This window comes from Schistocerca cancellata, chromosome 9 (genome assembly GCF_023864275.1).
Source record: "Schistocerca cancellata isolate TAMUIC-IGC-003103 chromosome 9, iqSchCanc2.1, whole genome shotgun sequence".
In the NCBI taxonomy this organism is placed as follows: Eukaryota; Metazoa; Arthropoda; class Insecta; order Orthoptera; family Acrididae; genus Schistocerca; species Schistocerca cancellata.
Genome location: NC_064634.1, coordinates 319,006,501 through 319,024,017, shown reverse-complemented (window position 1 = coordinate 319,024,017; position 17,517 = coordinate 319,006,501). Strand labels below are relative to the sequence as shown.

Below are 17,517 nucleotides of genomic sequence, written 5' to 3'. Positions count from 1 at the left end.
TAACGTGATATGCTGTTGCCCACCCCCGTGTATGCAGTATCCTGATCCATCCTTGTGCCACACCCAACCACTTGTTACAAAGTGAAAATGTGCAAGAACTGTCAGACACCCACTTGGCACATCTTAACTTCAGCTGAGTCACAGGCTTATCCTACCCCATCAAAGGAAGAATCATTATGAAAGCAGACATGTTATGTAACAGTTCAGATATAATTTGTGTGTATCATTTTATCTGGGCATGACCACTTCTGTTCTTTCCACCTCAATGAATGGGCACTGCCGAAACTGTGGCCATGAGTGAAGTTGACCAACCAGTGGTGGAATGTACTGTTGAGCAGGGTATGCTCGATTTTGGTAGTTACTTCAGAAACTGTCCTCAACTGGACACTTCTGCCCCCCCCCCCTTTCCTGCCAACCCCAGCTTTTCTGAACTATATTGACAGAACGTCGTTCTTGCGACAATATCCCTTGTTCTTGTAAACTTCCTGGCTTTGGTCTCCATTAGCACCCCCCCTTCCGCCCCCCTCCCCCCCCCCTCTCTGTCTCTCTCTCTCTCTCTCTCGCTCTCTCTCCTCCTCTCTCTCTCTCTCTCTCTCTCTCTCTCCTCTCTCTCTCTCTCTCTCTCTCTCTCTCCTCCCCCCCCCCCCCCACCCTTTGCTTGTACAATACAGTATTGATCATGTTGCTTTTGATGTAGTATTTTCGTAACTGGTATTAACTTCAGAAGGGGATGCAATACTGTAATAATAATCCACTAACTCTTGAGCCACGAAATCTTGATTTAGTCAGCATTTTACAGTATTACAAATGAGGGACTGTTCAACGGATTTGTCTTATGCTTCACAGTACTTTGTGGAGTATGTATGTAGAACCTAACTGAAAATTTGTATTTTGAATGAAATGATCCTCACTGGCATTTCATTCAAAGTGTAAAAATTTTAGCGTGGTAACATTTTCAGAGAAGGAGGACATGGAGGGCAGATCAATTATTGTTTAAGTACTATGGTCTATAATTTCTGTTACAGGAAATACATTATGTAATTACAAACTGTCTGTGTAGCTCAGTAAGAACTATATGGTTATTATCGGGCCAGAAAGAAACAACATGGAGACATAGATACATCACTTAACTAATAATAAATTATAAACTTTGCAAATATTAGACTGTGGCAGGCCAATACTTAACCTATTTCAGCTGTACTGATTTTAGCTTGTAGGCAGTTCTCCCTGGTGCACAAGCCTGGAAATAGAAAACACTCCAAGAAGTGAACTGAGCTCTGATCAAGCCCTACTTTCAGGGAACACACACACTACACTGAGACTTCCTCTCTGTAGATTAGTTCTGCTCTGTGTGACTCCCAAAATGGTGTCTTCAGTCTTCTGACTGGTTTGATGCAGTCCACAGGAATCCCTCTGCTGTGCCAACCACTTCATCTCAGAGTAGCACTTGCAACATACATCCTCAATTATTTGCTGGATGTATTCCAATATCTGACTTCCTCTACAGTTCCCACCCTCTACAGCTCCCACTATTACTGTGGAAGAGGTACTGGTAGAATTAAAGCTGTGAGGACGGGGTGTGAGTTGTCCTTGGGTTGCTCAGTTGGTAGGGCACTTGCCCCGCGAAAGGCAAAGGTTCCGAGTTCGAGCTTCGCTCCGGTACACAGTTTTATTCTGCCAGGAAGTTTCACCATGGAAGTTATTCCCTTATGTCTTAAAACGGCGTTGTATCATTCTGTTGCCGATTCTGCAGAGGGTCTCCTCATTCCTTACTTTATCGGCCCACATGATTTTCAACATCATTTTGTAACACCACATCCCAAATGCTTTGCTTCTCTTCTTTCCAGTTTACCCACAGTCCGTGTTTACTACTATACAATGCTGTGCTCCAAACTTACATTCTTACATTTCTTGCTCAAACTAAGGCCTATGTTTGATACTAGTAAACTTCTCTTGGCAGGAATGCCCTTTTCGCCAATGCTAGTCTGCTTTTTATGTTGTTCTTGCTCTGTCTGTCATGGACCATTTTGCTACTGAGGTAGCAGAATTCCTGAACTTCATCTGCCTTGTTAGCACTGGTTTTGGGGTTAAGTTCTTTGCTGTTCACATTTCTACTACTTCTCATTGCCTTTCTTTGATGTACTGTGAGTCCATATCCTGTCCTCATTAGACTGTTCATTCTATTCAACATGTCCCGTTATTCTTCTTCACTTTTCAGTCAGGATAGCAATGTCATCAGCGAATCTTATCATTGATATACTTTCATCTTGAATGCTAATCCCACTCTTTAAACTTCATTTTATTTTCGTCATTGCTTCTTCGACATGTAGATTGAAAAGTAAGGCCGATAGACTACATCCCTGCCTTAGATAATTTTTATTCCAAGTGCATTGTTCTTGGTTATCCACTGTTGTTGTTCCCTCTTGGTAATTGTACATATTGTGTATCACCCATCTTTCACTATAGGTAACCCCCAATTTTTCTCAGATTTTGAATATCATGGACGATTTTACATCGTTGAACTCACTCCCCTCTCCCTCTCTCTTGTTGTTGTTGGTCCCCCCCCCTCCCCCCCCCCCCCCCCAGGTCAACAGGTCCTATGAATGAATGTGTCTGGGTTTTTCTTTGGTGTTGCTCCCATTAACAGTTGCAACATCAGAACTGCCTCTTTGGTGCTTTTACCTTTTCTAAAGCCAAACTGATCATTATCTAACAGATCACTAATATTCTTTTCCATTCTTCTGTATATTATTCTTGTGAACAACTTGGATGCATGAACTGATAATTCTCGCACTTGTCTGCTCTTGCTACCTTCAAAATTGTGTGATGATGTTATCCCAAAACTCTAATGCTATATGCCAGTCTCATAGATAATACACAGTAACGTGAATAGTCACCTTGTTGCCACTTCCGCCAATGATCTTAGAAATTCTGATGAAATGTTATGTATTGCTTCTGCCTTATTTGATCTTAAATCTTCCAAAACTCTTTTAAATTCTGAGTCTAATGCTGGGTCCATGTATCTTACCTCCTCACACATGTTTCTTCTTCTATTACATTGTGGGACAAGTCCTCCATCTCATAGAGGCCTTATGTTATCACCCTTGCTTTTAATTTCACCAAAGGTTGTTTTGAGTTTTCTGTATGCTGAGTCAGTCCTTCTGACAACCATTTTTTTTTATTTTTTATTATTATTTCTTCACATTTTTCACGAAGACATTTCGTCTTAACTTTCCTGCACTCCCTATTTATTTCATTCCTCAGCGACTTTTATGTCATCTCTATTCCTGAACTTCCCTTAACGTTTTTGTTGTTCCTTCTTTCATTGATCAACAGAAGTACTTCTTCCATTACCCATTGTTTCCTCAGTTACCTTCCTTGTACCTACTTCTCTGATTCCCATTTTAGAGACGCATATTCTTCTTCAACTGAACTACCTATTGAGCTGTTCGTTATTGCAGTATTTATAGCCTCAGAGAACTTAAAGTGTACCTCTTCATTCCTTAGTACTTCTGTATCCCACTTCTTTGCACATTCATTCTTCCTGACTAGTCTTTCAACTTCAGCCTACTGCTTTTTATCATTACCAAATTGTGACCTGAGTCAATATCTGCTCCTGTGTATGTCTTACAATCCAATATCTGATTTCAGAATCTCTGCCTGACTGTGAAGTAATTTAAGTGAAATAATCCCATATCTCTTGGCCTTTACAAGTATACCTCATACCCATGTGATTCTTGAACAGGTTATTCACTATTAATAGCTGAAATTTATTGCAGATTTCAGTCTTTCTTCTCTCATTCCTAATATCAAGCCTATATTCTCCACAACCATTTCTTCTACTTCTTCTACTCCATCCCCTACAACTGCATTCCAGTCCCTCATGATGATTTATATCCCTTTACATACTGAAATATCCGTTCAATGTTTTTGTACACTTTCTCCTTTCTCTCATCTTTCGCTTGCTATGCCATCATGAATAACCTGAACTGTTGTTGTCGTCGTTGGTTTGCTGTTGATTCTGATGATAACAATATTATCACTTAACTGTTCATAGTACTCACTCTCTGCCTGCCTTTATATTCATTGTGAATTCCTAATGCCATTATACATTTGTTGCTGCTGTTGATATTACCCTATACTCATCTGACTATAGAAATCTTTATCGTCTTTCCGTTTCACTCCACTGAAACACCCTATATGTAGTTGTTCCTTTTAGCAATTCAGTTTTGAGATTTTCTAACTTCCCTACCATGTTCAAAGTCATGACATTCCATGCTCGTACACTCATAGAACATTATCCTGTCATTGGTTTTTCAATCTTTTTTTCATGGTCACCTCCCATTGGCAGTCCCCTCCTGAAGATCTTAATGGGTGACTAGTTCAGAATCTCTTGCCGGTGAAGAGATCATCATGACACTTTTTCGATTACGAGCAACATGTCCTATGGGTACACATAATGTGTTTTTAATGAGTGGTTTCCATTGCCTTCTGAATCCTCATGCCATTGATCATAGCTGATTTTTCTGCCTTTAGGGGCAGTTTCCCCACCCCAAGAACACAATGTCCTGAACCACAGTCTGCTCCTCTGCCCTCTTTGGCAAGGCTGTTGGTAGACTGAGGGTAACTTCTTATGCTGGAAGTCATTTGCTGCTGCTGCTGCTGTGAATGATTTTTATTCAAAATTTATACAGTGGCAGGGTTAAAACCTGGGACTGTAGACATTTTGATTACAAGTCAAATATGCTACCCTAGACAACAGGTCAAGGTGAACAGCTAAAAAAAAAAATAATGGTTAGACAGTGTTTCCTTGATGACATAATGAGAGCAGATTTTTATGTCTTCAAAAAAATGCATATAATGATAAGCAGGATGACATAGGGTTTTGTGAGAAAATAGAAATGTAAAATCATACAGTGAGAAACCCAGGATAGAATGTAACAATATTATGAAAAGGATAGTTGCTACTCACCATATAGCAGAGATGCTGAATCACAGATAGGCACAACAAAAACGCTGTCAGAAAGTAAGCTTTTGGCCAAAACAGGTTTTGTCAAAAGCACACACATACGCATGTACGCGACCACAGAGTCTGGCAGATGAAACCAGACCAGCCGCCAGTGTGTGTGGGTGTGTGGGTGTGCGTGTGCGTGTGCGTGTGCGTGTGCGTGTGCGTGTGCGTGTGCGTGTGCGTGTGCGTGGGCGTGGGCGTGTGCGTGGGCGTGGGCGTGTGCGTGGGCGTGGGCGTGGGCGTGCGCGTTTGTTTGTTTGTTTGTTTGTTTGTTTGTTTGTGACGAAGGACTTGTTGGCAGAAAGTTCAGACATCGTAACCATGTTTCAAATGCTAAAAGGCTGTGAAGAAATGGTCTCTGCACAAAATCATTTATGAAAGAAGGCTGAAGTTTGTGGGGCATATTGTAAACATGAAAGACAGAAGAATCCCCCAAATTACCACTGTAGTGGAAACCAGTATATGGATACAGAAGTGGAGGAAGACCAAACGCTTGGGAATGAACTTTTGCGAAGGATCTTCACTACATGGACAAGAAATGGGAGGAAAATGAAAACCTTGCAGTTGATAGAGTTAGAAGGATGAAAGTTATTGCCATGTATGCTTCTTATTGGAGGAACTAAGTCTAAGTGTTAAATAGTTCCATATATTAGGAGATTTGGGTCAGTCACAGGTAGAACTGTGAAATTATCATCTCCAGACCGAGATTAAATAGCGCAAAAATTCATCTTGTATAACCAGTTAAGAGGTTGAATTAGAGGTGCTCTCCTGCTGCCAGGTAAACTTGCCCGTAATTTGTTTGTAAATTTGATTCAGATTTGTAAAATAATGGCCAAGCAAGTAAAATTTATGTAAGTAATAAGAAACTGTTTCTCTAACACAGGAATACTTACAGAGGAATTGTTCAGTTGCAGAAGGTTGTGATAATAGATTTTGACCTATAAGTATTATTGGTGAGTCCAGTGTCCAGGATCTAGCAGAAATGTAATTGAGCTCAGAAATGGTCAAAATATGATGAATTGTACATAATGATGATGTGCTTTCATTCAGAGCAGAAATATGTTCAAAACAGAGTTGGAATGAAATATCTATGACGACTGACCTTTTCTACCTGCAGGAGTGATTTGAAATTAGAGGTAGAACTATCTAATTAATTGAAGGTATAGGTCTTTTCAGGAGACCAGCATAATCATACGTAAAATACAGTGAAAACATGAATATGTATTGCTGATGGCAATTTTTTGTATACTCCCATCTAACTATATGTTGTTAACTCTGACTATATGCTGGTGAATGTAGAAGCACTGTGTATTGTATCCTGATCTGCAAGATAAAAGACAGACAAATAACTTTTCAATAATTGTAAGGTATGAGATCCAGAATGATGTGTTTCTCCACAGAACCGGCAAAGGAGCATACGGAGAGCACTGACAAAAAGTAGGGACAAGATGATAATGTGGCAGTGCAGTTGTCTTGCCAAAAAATTGTTCACCAATCTTTGCTGAATTTCTTCTGTAGATCATGGCTGACCTGGCATGATGTATGTTTAAATATACATAAACTCCGATATATTGTCGCCTTTGAATACAAATTTACACCATCAAGACTTACCAGTTTGTATTTCTCAACATAAATCATGAAACCAAACACAGTCTGTACTCACCCATTCACACTTACAGCCCAGTCACTCTTTAGTAGCCAGTTTAAGGTCTTCGCCCTGATCTGATATAAAAAAATACAAATGGAATTAATGGTTTGAATACTCATACAATGCCCTGTAATGTCCATACTGGACCCATTTAAGATTACACAGCATGCCATGCAGAATTTTAATAATTCAAAATAGTCATAGCATAACCAGAAAAAAAGGCTGGAATTTCTGGAATCATAGATAGCCATTCTAATATTTTACAAAATGTGAAACTCCATTATTGCTCATCATTATTAAAATTTTAAGAAAATTCAGCATAGCTAATTGCTGAATCACTTAAACTCGTGCGCCAAATCTCATTCCGAGTCCCAAGTCCCAGTACACACTTAGTATCTTGCTCGTGATTGTCTGAATACAAAGGTAGTCAATCAGCTTTGGGTTTTGAGATACAAAACCTAGTATTTTGCACATTGAACCAATTCCATTCCAAAACTATCTTTGATAAAATTAACAAATAATGTGTTACAGAAGAAACAGTAAAAGCAAATAAGTCCCCTCTTTAAATATCTAAACTACTGAAATATGTTTTATGATTTAAAAGTGTCATAAATTGGCTTCTGTGTAATCCACAATTCCCCAATATGTATCGGATACACACACAGGCAACACACACCTAGATTTCCGTGCTCATATATATTTAGTTACTCATAGTTACAAAGATCCACGTGTCACATCTGTGCCGTAGTTATTCCTTCATTCACTCAAGCAGGTGAACAGAAATTATCAGTATTCAGCATCAGTCATAATGTCAGTAAAAATTAAACTATTACGTAAAATTAAGTTGTCTTCCAAAAATTTGTTTTACTTTATCATTGAAAGCCTAGAAATATTGTCAAACTTTTTCACTAACTATACTTAAGATATATGAACTTGTTGGTAAGTTACTTAGCCATGGAAGCTCTTGAGTCATCAAAGAATAACTTCCATCATGGGTTATTTGGCTGCCTAGGTATCAGAATTCCTTGACTTCACCTACTTCCTTATCACCAATTCTGACAAGTTTCTCCCTGTTCTCATTTTTGCTACTTCTAATTACTTTCATCTTTCTTCGATTTACTGTCAATCCATATTCTGTACTCATTAAACTGTTCACTCCATTCAATGTATCCTGTGAATTATTATTGAATCCTTTCATTAGAGGGAAGATGGAGATTGGAATATATCCTACAAATGATAGAGGAAGTGGGGTGCAAGTGCTACTCTGATTTGAAGAGTTTGGCACAAGAGAAATTCATGGTGGACCACATGAAAGCAGTCCGAGGAATGATCACTGAATAAATAATTTTTTAAAGAACTCAAATCTTTTGTCTAAAGTAGGAAATAAAATAAAAAACATTTGACATGACTTTCAAGATGCTTGAAATCAATCACAGCCAATGAGGTGGATCAAATCTTTGTCTAATCTGTTTTATTTATTTCTTTTGGACAAATCAGTTCCCAAAACATTTGACCTTTTTTCCAATTCTTTTTTATTTTCGAATTTTGTTCAGAAAGCATCATCTTTTTGACATATCATTTGCTCTCCTAGCATCTTCTGTTCTCAAAATGTCCTGAATTTGATACAGAATTTGGAGGAGGCTATTTTGATAGTTAAATATAACACCATTGCAACTTTTTATGCTTTGGAAAGCAAGACCTTGATGAGGTGAACTCCTTGACACCTCGTTTGCCCTCCTAGTGCCTTCTGTTCTGTCCTGAATTTAGCACCTGACTTGAAAGAAATGTTTACCACAGTCAAGTATCACACCAGTGTGACTTTCTATGAACAAAATCACTAGACCTTCAAGAGATGAACTTTGCTGTGACACTTCAGCTAGAAGTTTATATCAGTTTGATAGCCCATGTCAATTTACACTTATTGTTTGGACAAAAACCCATTGTACAATTTATAGGGAGTCTTGGTTTCAGTCCACTCAAACATTTGATCAAAAAAGAAAGGGGACAGGATCAGACATTTTCCAAGACAGCAGAAAGGTCAGAAAATCAGTATGAATACGTAAAATCGTCAATAGGCTGTAACGAAAAAGAAGTGAAAGGTCACATGGAACTGTGTTGAATTAACAGATTGACTGCTGAATGCAAGATTCATTATAGTATTAGAATAGGTATTGATTTTAAAGAGCAGATGTCATGGGAGCAACAGCATATTGTGAACAAGACCAGTTTGCCTAAATCTGATGCTGATTTTTAGGTGATCTTTTGGCACTATTGAGGTCTCTTGGGGAGAAAGTTCCAGGGAAAAAACCTGTCCCATGCACCCTCCCACCACCACCTACTCCAGTCCTGTAACCCGGAAGGTGTACACAATCAAAGGCAGAGCCACGTGTGAAAGCACCCACGTGATCTACCAACTGACCTGCCTACACTGTGATGCATTCTATGTGGGAATGACCAGCAACAAACTGTCCATTCGCATGAATGGACACAGGCAGACAGTGTTTGTTGGTAATGAGGATCACCCTGTGGCTAAACATGCCTTGGTGCACGACCAGCACATCTTGGCGCAGTGTTACACCGTCCGGGTTATCTGGATACTTCCTACTAACACCAATCTATCCGAACTCCGGAGATGGGAACTTGCTCTTCAATATATCCTCTCTTCCCGTTATTCACCAGGCCTCAATCTCCGCTAATTTCAAGTTGCCGCCACTCATACCTCACCTGTCATTCAACAACATCTTTGCCTCTGCACTTCTGCCTCAACTGACATCTCTGCCCATACTCTTTGTCTTTAAATATGTCTGCTTGTGTCTGTATATGTGTGGATGGATATATGTGTGTGTGCGCGAGTGTATACCCGTCCTTTTTTCCCCCTAAGGTAAGTCTTTCCGCTCCCGGGACTGGAATGACTCCTTACCCTCTCCCTTAAAACCCACATCCTTTCGTCTTTCCCTCTCCTTCCCTCTTTCCTGATGAGGCAACAGTTTGTTGCGAAAGCTTGAATTTTGTGTGTATGTTTGTGTTCGTTTGTGTGTCTATCGACCTGCCAGCACTTTCATTTGGTAAGTCACATCATCTTTGCTTTTAGGTATATTTTTCCTTTGTGGAATGTTTCCTTCTATTATAACCATACAATTAATATAAAGTTCCAAACTTTAGGGACTACTGAAAGCTTAAATTAGAAAGAAAGAGCATTAACTCAAAAGCTAATAAAATTTTCTGTGCTGTTACTTTTGATTATGAACTACATGTCAATCCTCAACATAAGATAGTACCGCTCTATGATGCGGTCACCAATTGTAGACCACTGCTTTTTTTCCCCAGAAAAAGTGAAAGATAAAATATTTAGGATGTTTCACGTTGATGGAAGAGATGGAGATGGAGGTACAAACGTTTGTATGTAAACCTGTTTTCTGTGTGAAAAAGACAACAAAAGCTTTGGAGAAGAATACAGAAGTCAAACAAATGATTTTCTAGGTCTGTTGTGGGTCAGGATGAAGCTGGCTTCAACCCATTACATGCAGTCTCCCATCCTTCATCAAAGACACCAACCACTTTCTCGAATGCCTGGAATCCCTACCCAATCTGTCACCCCCAGAAACCATCCTTGTAACCATTGATGCCACCTCCTTATACACAAATATCCCGCACGTCCAGGGCCTCGCTGCGATGGAGCACTTCCTTTCACGCCGATCACCTGCCACCCTACCTAAAACCTCTTTCCTCATTACCTTAGCCAGCTTCATCCTGACCCACAACTTCTTCACTTTTGAAAACCAGACATACCAACAATTAAAGGGAACAGCCATGGGTACCAGGATGGCCCCCTCGTACGCCAACCTATTCATGGGTCGCTTAGAGGAAGCCTTCTTGGTTACCCAGGCCTGCCAACCCAAAGTTTGGTACAGATTTATTGATGACATCTTCATGATCTGGACTCAAAGTGAAGAAGAACTCCAGAATTTCCTCTCCAACCTCAACTCCTTTGGTTCCATCAGATTCACCTGGTCCTACTCCAAATCCCATGCCACTTTCCTTGATGTTGACCTTCACCTCTCCAATGGCCAGCTTCACACGTCCGTCCACATCAAACCCACCAACAAGCAACAGTACCTCCATTACGACAGCTGCCACCCATTCCACATCAAACGGTCCCTTCCCTACAGCCTAGGGCTTCGTGGCAAACGAATCTGCTCCAGTCCGGAATCCCTGAAGCATTACACCAACAACCTGACAACAGCTTTCGCATCCCGCAACTACCCTCCCGACCTGGTACAGAAGCAAATAACCAGAGCCACTTCCTCATCCTCTCAAACCCAGAACCTCCCACAGAAGAACCACAAAAGTGCCCCACTTGTGACAGGATACTTTCCGGGACTGGATCAGATTCTGAATGTGGCTCTCCAGCAGGGATACGACTTCCTCAAATCCTGCCCTGAAATGAGATCCATCCTTCATGAAATCCTCCCCACTCCACCAAGAGTGTCTTTCCGCCATCCACCTAACCTTCGTAACCTCTTAGTACATCCCTATGAAATCCCCAAACCACCTTCCCTACCCTCTGGCTCCTACCCTTGTAACCGCCCCCGGTGTAAAACCTGTCCCATGCACCCTCCCACCACCACCTACTCCAGTCCTGTAACCCGGAAGGTGTACACAATCAAAGGCAGAGCCACGTGTGAAAGCACCCACGTGATCTACCAACTGACCTGCCTACACTGTGATGCATTCTATGTGGGAATGACCAGCAACAAACTGTCCATTCGCATGAATGGACACAGGCAGACAGTGTTTGTTGGTAATGAGGATCACCCTGTGGCTAAACATGCCTTGGTGCACGACCAGCACATCTTGGCGCAGTGTTACACCGTCCGGGTTATCTGGATACTTCCTACTAACACCAATCTATCCGAACTCCGGAGATGGGAACTTGCTCTTCAATATATCCTCTCTTCCCGTTATCCACCAGGCCTCAATCTCCGCTAATTTCAAGTTGCCGCCACTCATACCTCACCTGTCATTCAACAACATCTTTGCCTCTGCACTTCTGCCTCAACTGACATCTCTGCCCATACTCTTTGTCTTTAAATATGTCTGCTTGTGTCTGTATATGTGTGGATGGATATGTGTGTGTGTGTGTGCGCGAGTGTATACCCGTCCTTTTTTCCCCCTAAGGTAAGTCTTTCCGCTCCCGGGACTGGAATGACTCCTTACCCTCTCCCTTAAAACCCACATCCTTTCGTCTTTCCCTCTCCTTCCCTCTTTCCTGATGAGGCAACAGTTTGTTGCGAAAGCTTGAATTTTGTGTGTATGTTTGTGTTCGTTTGTGTGTCTATCGACCTGCCAGCACTTTCATTTGGTAAGTCACATCATCTTTGTTTTTAGCGTATATAGAACTTTATATTAATTAACATGAACTTAAATCTGATTACTCTGTGATTATTTGCTATTGCACAAACATGTTTTCATCTAAAATTTAGTCAAAGACTTGAGGCAGCTGTTGACTGTGTGACTTTGAAGACGTGTTCAGTTGTTACTTTTTCATGTATAAAAATTCTCAGTTTATCATAACTTTAACATGTGTAATTTTTCTTACAGTGACTTTTGTATTGTATGTCATGTAAGATTTGGAAAGTAAGTGGTCCAGTTCTCTGTCATCTCATTAATTACTTCTGCTTTTGGTGGTGTCAGTAATTGTGTAACTTTCAATATAATCTGTATTGTGATGTGTCACATAGGTTGACACACTCTTGTCATGTTGATGCATTCTAGTCATTTAGAGCATTTTTAATTGCCCACTTTCATTTATGATTGTCACAGCTACATTTTTCATGCAGATTGTCAATGAAAGTGTAAATACCACCAGTACACCTTCAAAAATAGAGGGAAGAAAACAGTTGTAGATTGTCATAACACGTTGCTCAGGAAAGTTTTATTTTCATTTTTACTTTATTGTTAGTGTGTAGTCAACTATCAAAGTTCTGTCTAGCACACTGCTAGACTGCTCAAATGTTCTCTCTCTCTCTCTCTCTCTTCTCTCTCTCTCTCTCTCTCTCTCTCTGTGTGTTTGTGTGTGTGTGTGTGTGTGTGTGTGTGTGTGTGTGTGTGTGTGTGTGTGAAGAAAATCAACATTGCAGTGTTGTTTCGTTATTCACAGGCTGGCCTCCAAGGAATGAACTTCAATTTTCTGAACTTGAACCTTCCAACGCAACAACCACCACAGCAGCAGCAGCAGCAGCAGCAGCAGCAGCAGCATCCTCAAAACCATACACAGTCTCGAGCCACTCATGTAAAGGTGCAGACTTCACAGATACCTCAGGCAGCTCAAGAAATGTCATCTGTGCAGCAAGGATCCCAGCCCCAACTGCCTCAACAATCTCCTGATCTTCAGACACAGTCACTACCTCAGCCTCAGCAGGTGGTCCATGCAACATCACGAGACAAGTTAAAGACCCCACCACTGCAACAGCTCCCACCACCTCAGCAGCTGCCTGCCTCTCATCAGTTGCACCCACCTCAGCAACTACCCCCACTTCAGCCATTGCCTCATTCACAAACAGTGCAGCTTCCTCAGTCGCCGTCCCCACAGATGCGTCAGTCTCAGTCTCCCCAACTGCGACAGTCGCAGTCCCCACAACTGCAGCTGCGCCAGCCTCAGTCTCCACAGATGTCCCAGGTACCTCCCCAGCAGCTCCCTGTCTCTCAGTCTCAGCAGCTGCCTGTCTCTCAACCACAACAGATACTGCTACCTGTATCACAGCCTCAGCAGGTACTACTGCCTGTGTCACAATCCCAAGTATCTGGGACACAATCTCAGCAAGTGGCAGTGTTACAGACCCAACAGATCCCCATATCTCAGTCCCAGTCAGCTCCCCTGTCACAAGTTCAGCAGCAACCAGCATCACAAGTTCAACAGTTACCTCTTGCACAACCTCAGCAACTGCCAGTATCACAGGTTCGGCACCTGTCTGCTTCACCACCACAACAACTGTCAGTATCGCAGCATCAGCAGCTATCTGTGACGCAGTCTCAGCAGGTGCCTTTGCCACATCAGCAACTACTGGGTGCCACAAATACAGCAGCAGAATGTGTCACAACCACAGCATCTAGAGCAAACTCAACAAATTCAGCAGGTGGCACACACCGATTGCTCACTTGCAATCGCAGCAACTGCTACACTGCACACAGGTACCGTCGAGTTCTCAGGGCCAGTCGCAGCAGCTATCCCAATCTCAGCCTGCATGTAATCCCCACCAACAGATTCAGCCTCAGCTACAAGTCCAACTTCAGCTGACAACTCAACCTCAGCATAATTTACAAGAACAACAGTCAACTGTTCAGCAGCAGGCTCATCGACAAGTTCAGCAGCAGATTTACCAGCAGCCTCTAAGGCTGCAGTTGCAATTACCCCAACATCAGCTTGTTCTACAAACTCCTAACCCATCTCAAGCTCAAATCTTACTTCAGAAAATAATAGCTGCAAAATCAAAGTCATGTGAGGAAATACAAGTGCCAGCGATTGTCACAGCTGTACCACAGTCGCCTGCTTCGGATAAAGAACGCTCTCAGGTACTTTACTCTTTCTGAATTTTATCAGTTAATTTAACTACAAATGATAATTATTTGTGGTTTATATTTACAGTACATAGCATAACAGAAGCAATATATTGAGGATAATCTTACGTGTTCAGCCCTTCACAGAAATGCCAATTTCTTTTTTAAATAATAAAAAAAAACACCATACCTGTGGAAAGTAAGAACCAGCCCTAGATTAAAGACTCATATCATTTTAATACTCTATGGAGAGTAAGTGCCCAGCATCTGCAAATGAGAACCATAACTAACCCACAAGTAAGATCTACATATGTAGTTTTTGTTCAGCCAGATTATTTAATATCACCAGTTTTACAACTGGTTGTGGATTATTGTCTGCCAAAATGGAGAATGCTTCTACACTGCCAAACTTCTACAGGCTCCAGCAGTAGTGGTTTAGGGTGCTTATATATCTTTCATGTTATTGTTAGATGCTTAGTGAGTTTTATGTATTATTCCACTAGCATTTCTTGAATAAATTTGGACTCTTTATGTCAACAATCTGGGTAGAAATATTGGATAAAACCTCAGCAAGTACCAGTTACATACATGCTTAGTGTACATTAGACTTTTTTGGAGGAGCATAATATTTTAAGCCCTTACATTGGAAATTATTATTTCCTCTCCAGCTTTCTGCTGGTTAGAAATGTTCAGTCAGATTTTTGTATGGTTTTATTAAATTCGTGCAACTTATGAACTAATTGATTATGAATTTTTCAATAGTTTCGCAAACTCATTTTGATTCTATCACAAATGTAACATGATAGGGAACAGAAGGGCATACAGGAAAATTCATGCCAGCTGGGAGAATTAATATTTTCCAAGAGCTGAAGTGCTGATATTGAGTGATTGGTACAGATTTCCCTGTCAGTCACCAAAAAGTGTAAGTGTCTCCTGCCCTTCTTAAAAGATTGTGTGGTTGTGTTGTCTCATTATGTTTTTGAAATTACTGACTAATTAGTGCATAAATACAAAAATTATGAGTAAATTATGTGATCAAAAGTATCCAGACACCCCTAAAACTGTAAGTTTTTCATATTAGGGTGCATTGTGCTGCTACCTGCTGCCAGTTTCTCCATATCAGTGACCTCAGTAGTCATTAGACATTGTGAGAGAGCAGAATGGGGCTCTGTGGAATTTGTGGACTTCGAACATGGTCAGGTGATTGGGTGGCACTTGTGTCATATGTCTGTAGGTGAGATTTCCACATTCCTAAACATCCTTAGGTCCACTGTTTCTGATGTGATGGTGAAGTGGAAACATGAAGGGACACGTGCAGCACAAAATCATACAGGCTGACCTTGTCTGTTGACTGACAGAGACCACTGACAGTTGAAGAGGGTCATAATGTGTAATAGGCAGACATCTATCCAGACCATCACACAGGTATTCCAAACTGCATCAGGATTCACTGCAAGTACTATGACAGTTTGGGTGGGAGGTGAAAAAACTTGGATTTCATGGTCGACCGGCTGCTCATAAACCACACATCATGCCGGTAAATACCAAACAGCACATTGCTTGGTTTAAGGAGCATAAACATTGGATGATTGAACAGTGAAAAAACATTGTGTGGAGTGACGAATCATGATACGCAATGTGGTGATCCAGTGGCAGATTGTGGGTATGGTGAATGCCTGGTGAACGTCATCGGCCAACGTGTGCAGTACCAACAGTAAAATTCTGAGGCGGTGGTGTTATGGTGTGGTCATGTTTTTCATGGAGGGGACTTGCACCCCTTGCTGTTTGTGTAGTACTATCACAGCACAGGCCTACATCGATGTTTTAAGCACTTTCTTGCTTCCCACTATTGAAGAGCAATTCGGGGATGGCGATCGCATCTTTCAGCATGATCGAGCACCTGTTCATAATGCATGGCCTGTGGCGGAGTTGTTGCACTACAATAACATCGCTGTGATGGACTGGCCTGCACAGAGTCCTGATCTGAATCCTATAGAACACCTTTGAGATGTTTTGGAACTCCGACTTCCTGCCAGGCCTCACCGACCGTCATTGATACCTCTCCTCAGTGCAGCAATCATTGAAGAATGGGCTGCCATTCCCCAAAAAACCTTCCAGCACCTTGTTGAATGTGTGCCTGCGAGAGTGGAAGCTGTCATCAAGGCTAAGGGTGGGCCAACACCATATTGAATTCCAGCATTACTGATGGAGGCTGCCACGAACTTGTAAGTCATTTTCAGCCAGGTGTCTGGAAATTTTGATCACATAGTATAGTTATAAACAAGTCCACATCAAAACAAATTTTATTTTGTAGTTAGTGTAACAATAGATTTTGAGCTGTGTGGATCATCTGCAATCAAATATAAACATACTATATAAATTGTAATTAGTCATGATGCCACCTTATGATCTTTTGAGATAGTGAAAGGAAAACTTATGTTTTGGCATCAGTCAGCACTGCAGGCCTTTGGCTAAAGACTATCTTCACAAACTTTTAGTTTGTCACTTAAGTTGTTGCAAAACTTAAAACTTCAGATATCTATTGAAAATTAACTTTAATGAATGTGTGATATCTAAGAATAATGCCTTTTTTGCTATGTTAAGAACAATTTTAGCTGGATTGGGTCAGGTGTAAGCATAAACCATTGTCAGTAATGAATTGTAACTGGCATTTTGTTATTTTGGTTGGATGGGGCAGGGGTATGGACAAAAGGAGGCAGCATGTGCTGTATCTTGATATAAAAGAAACAAGACTGCTTTCATTACTAAGGAATTACTTGTTGCAGCATAATAGTGTGTGTATGCAGTGTATATGAAATTTACGAAGACATGTTTGTGCTTTTTTTTATGGAAATATTCTATATAAAATCTGTCATGAAAGAAATGACGCTTGTGGTACTGATTTGTGTACTTACCAGAGATGTTCAATTAGGAGTGATCACCTTCAAAGTAGTGCCCATTTGAATTACCATTTGTCTGTATTTGTTCCTTCCACTGTTCAGACAATTTATGCACTTCTCCTGTTAGGATATACTGGGCTTCACAGTTTTTGCCTTCTGGTAGTGCACAAGAATACTGAGAGTGTGAATAGCCTTGTTTCTTTTGTGTCATAATAAGAAGTTCTGTAATTAGCAGAGGAAGGAAAATTATATTCTTGTGTCAAAGGGTCAAAAGGGAAGAATTATATGACAAGGGAGTATTATGAAATAAATATTTAAGTGTGAGTAGTAAGAGACTTGTGGGAAGCAAGAAATAAAAAATCAATATCTAAGTAGTTCTCAGGTTGCAGTTAATTATGAAA

General features: G+C 40.9%; 2 protein-coding genes across 2 annotated transcripts in view; both read left to right on the top strand.

The window, feature by feature from the left end:
• The window catches only part of LOC126101386 (putative mediator of RNA polymerase II transcription subunit 26), a 139,467-nt gene extending 127,167 nt beyond the window's left edge, over positions 1-12,300 (top strand). Inside the window, exon 7 of the mRNA XM_049912051.1 lies at positions 12,261-12,300. Within this exon, the coding sequence (XP_049768008.1) occupies positions 12,261-12,300 (40 nt within the window). The remainder of the gene's footprint in view (positions 1-12,260) is intronic.
• A 534-nt stretch (positions 12,301-12,834) lies between these two features.
• LOC126101384 (sentrin-specific protease 6-like) overlaps positions 12,835-17,517 on the top strand; it is a 193,981-nt gene continuing 189,298 nt past the window's right edge. The window contains exons 1-2 of the mRNA XM_049912050.1: positions 12,835-13,698; positions 13,773-14,231. Coding sequence (XP_049768007.1) covers positions 12,835-13,698; positions 13,773-14,231 — 1,323 coding nt within the window. The remainder of the gene's footprint in view (positions 13,699-13,772; positions 14,232-17,517) is intronic.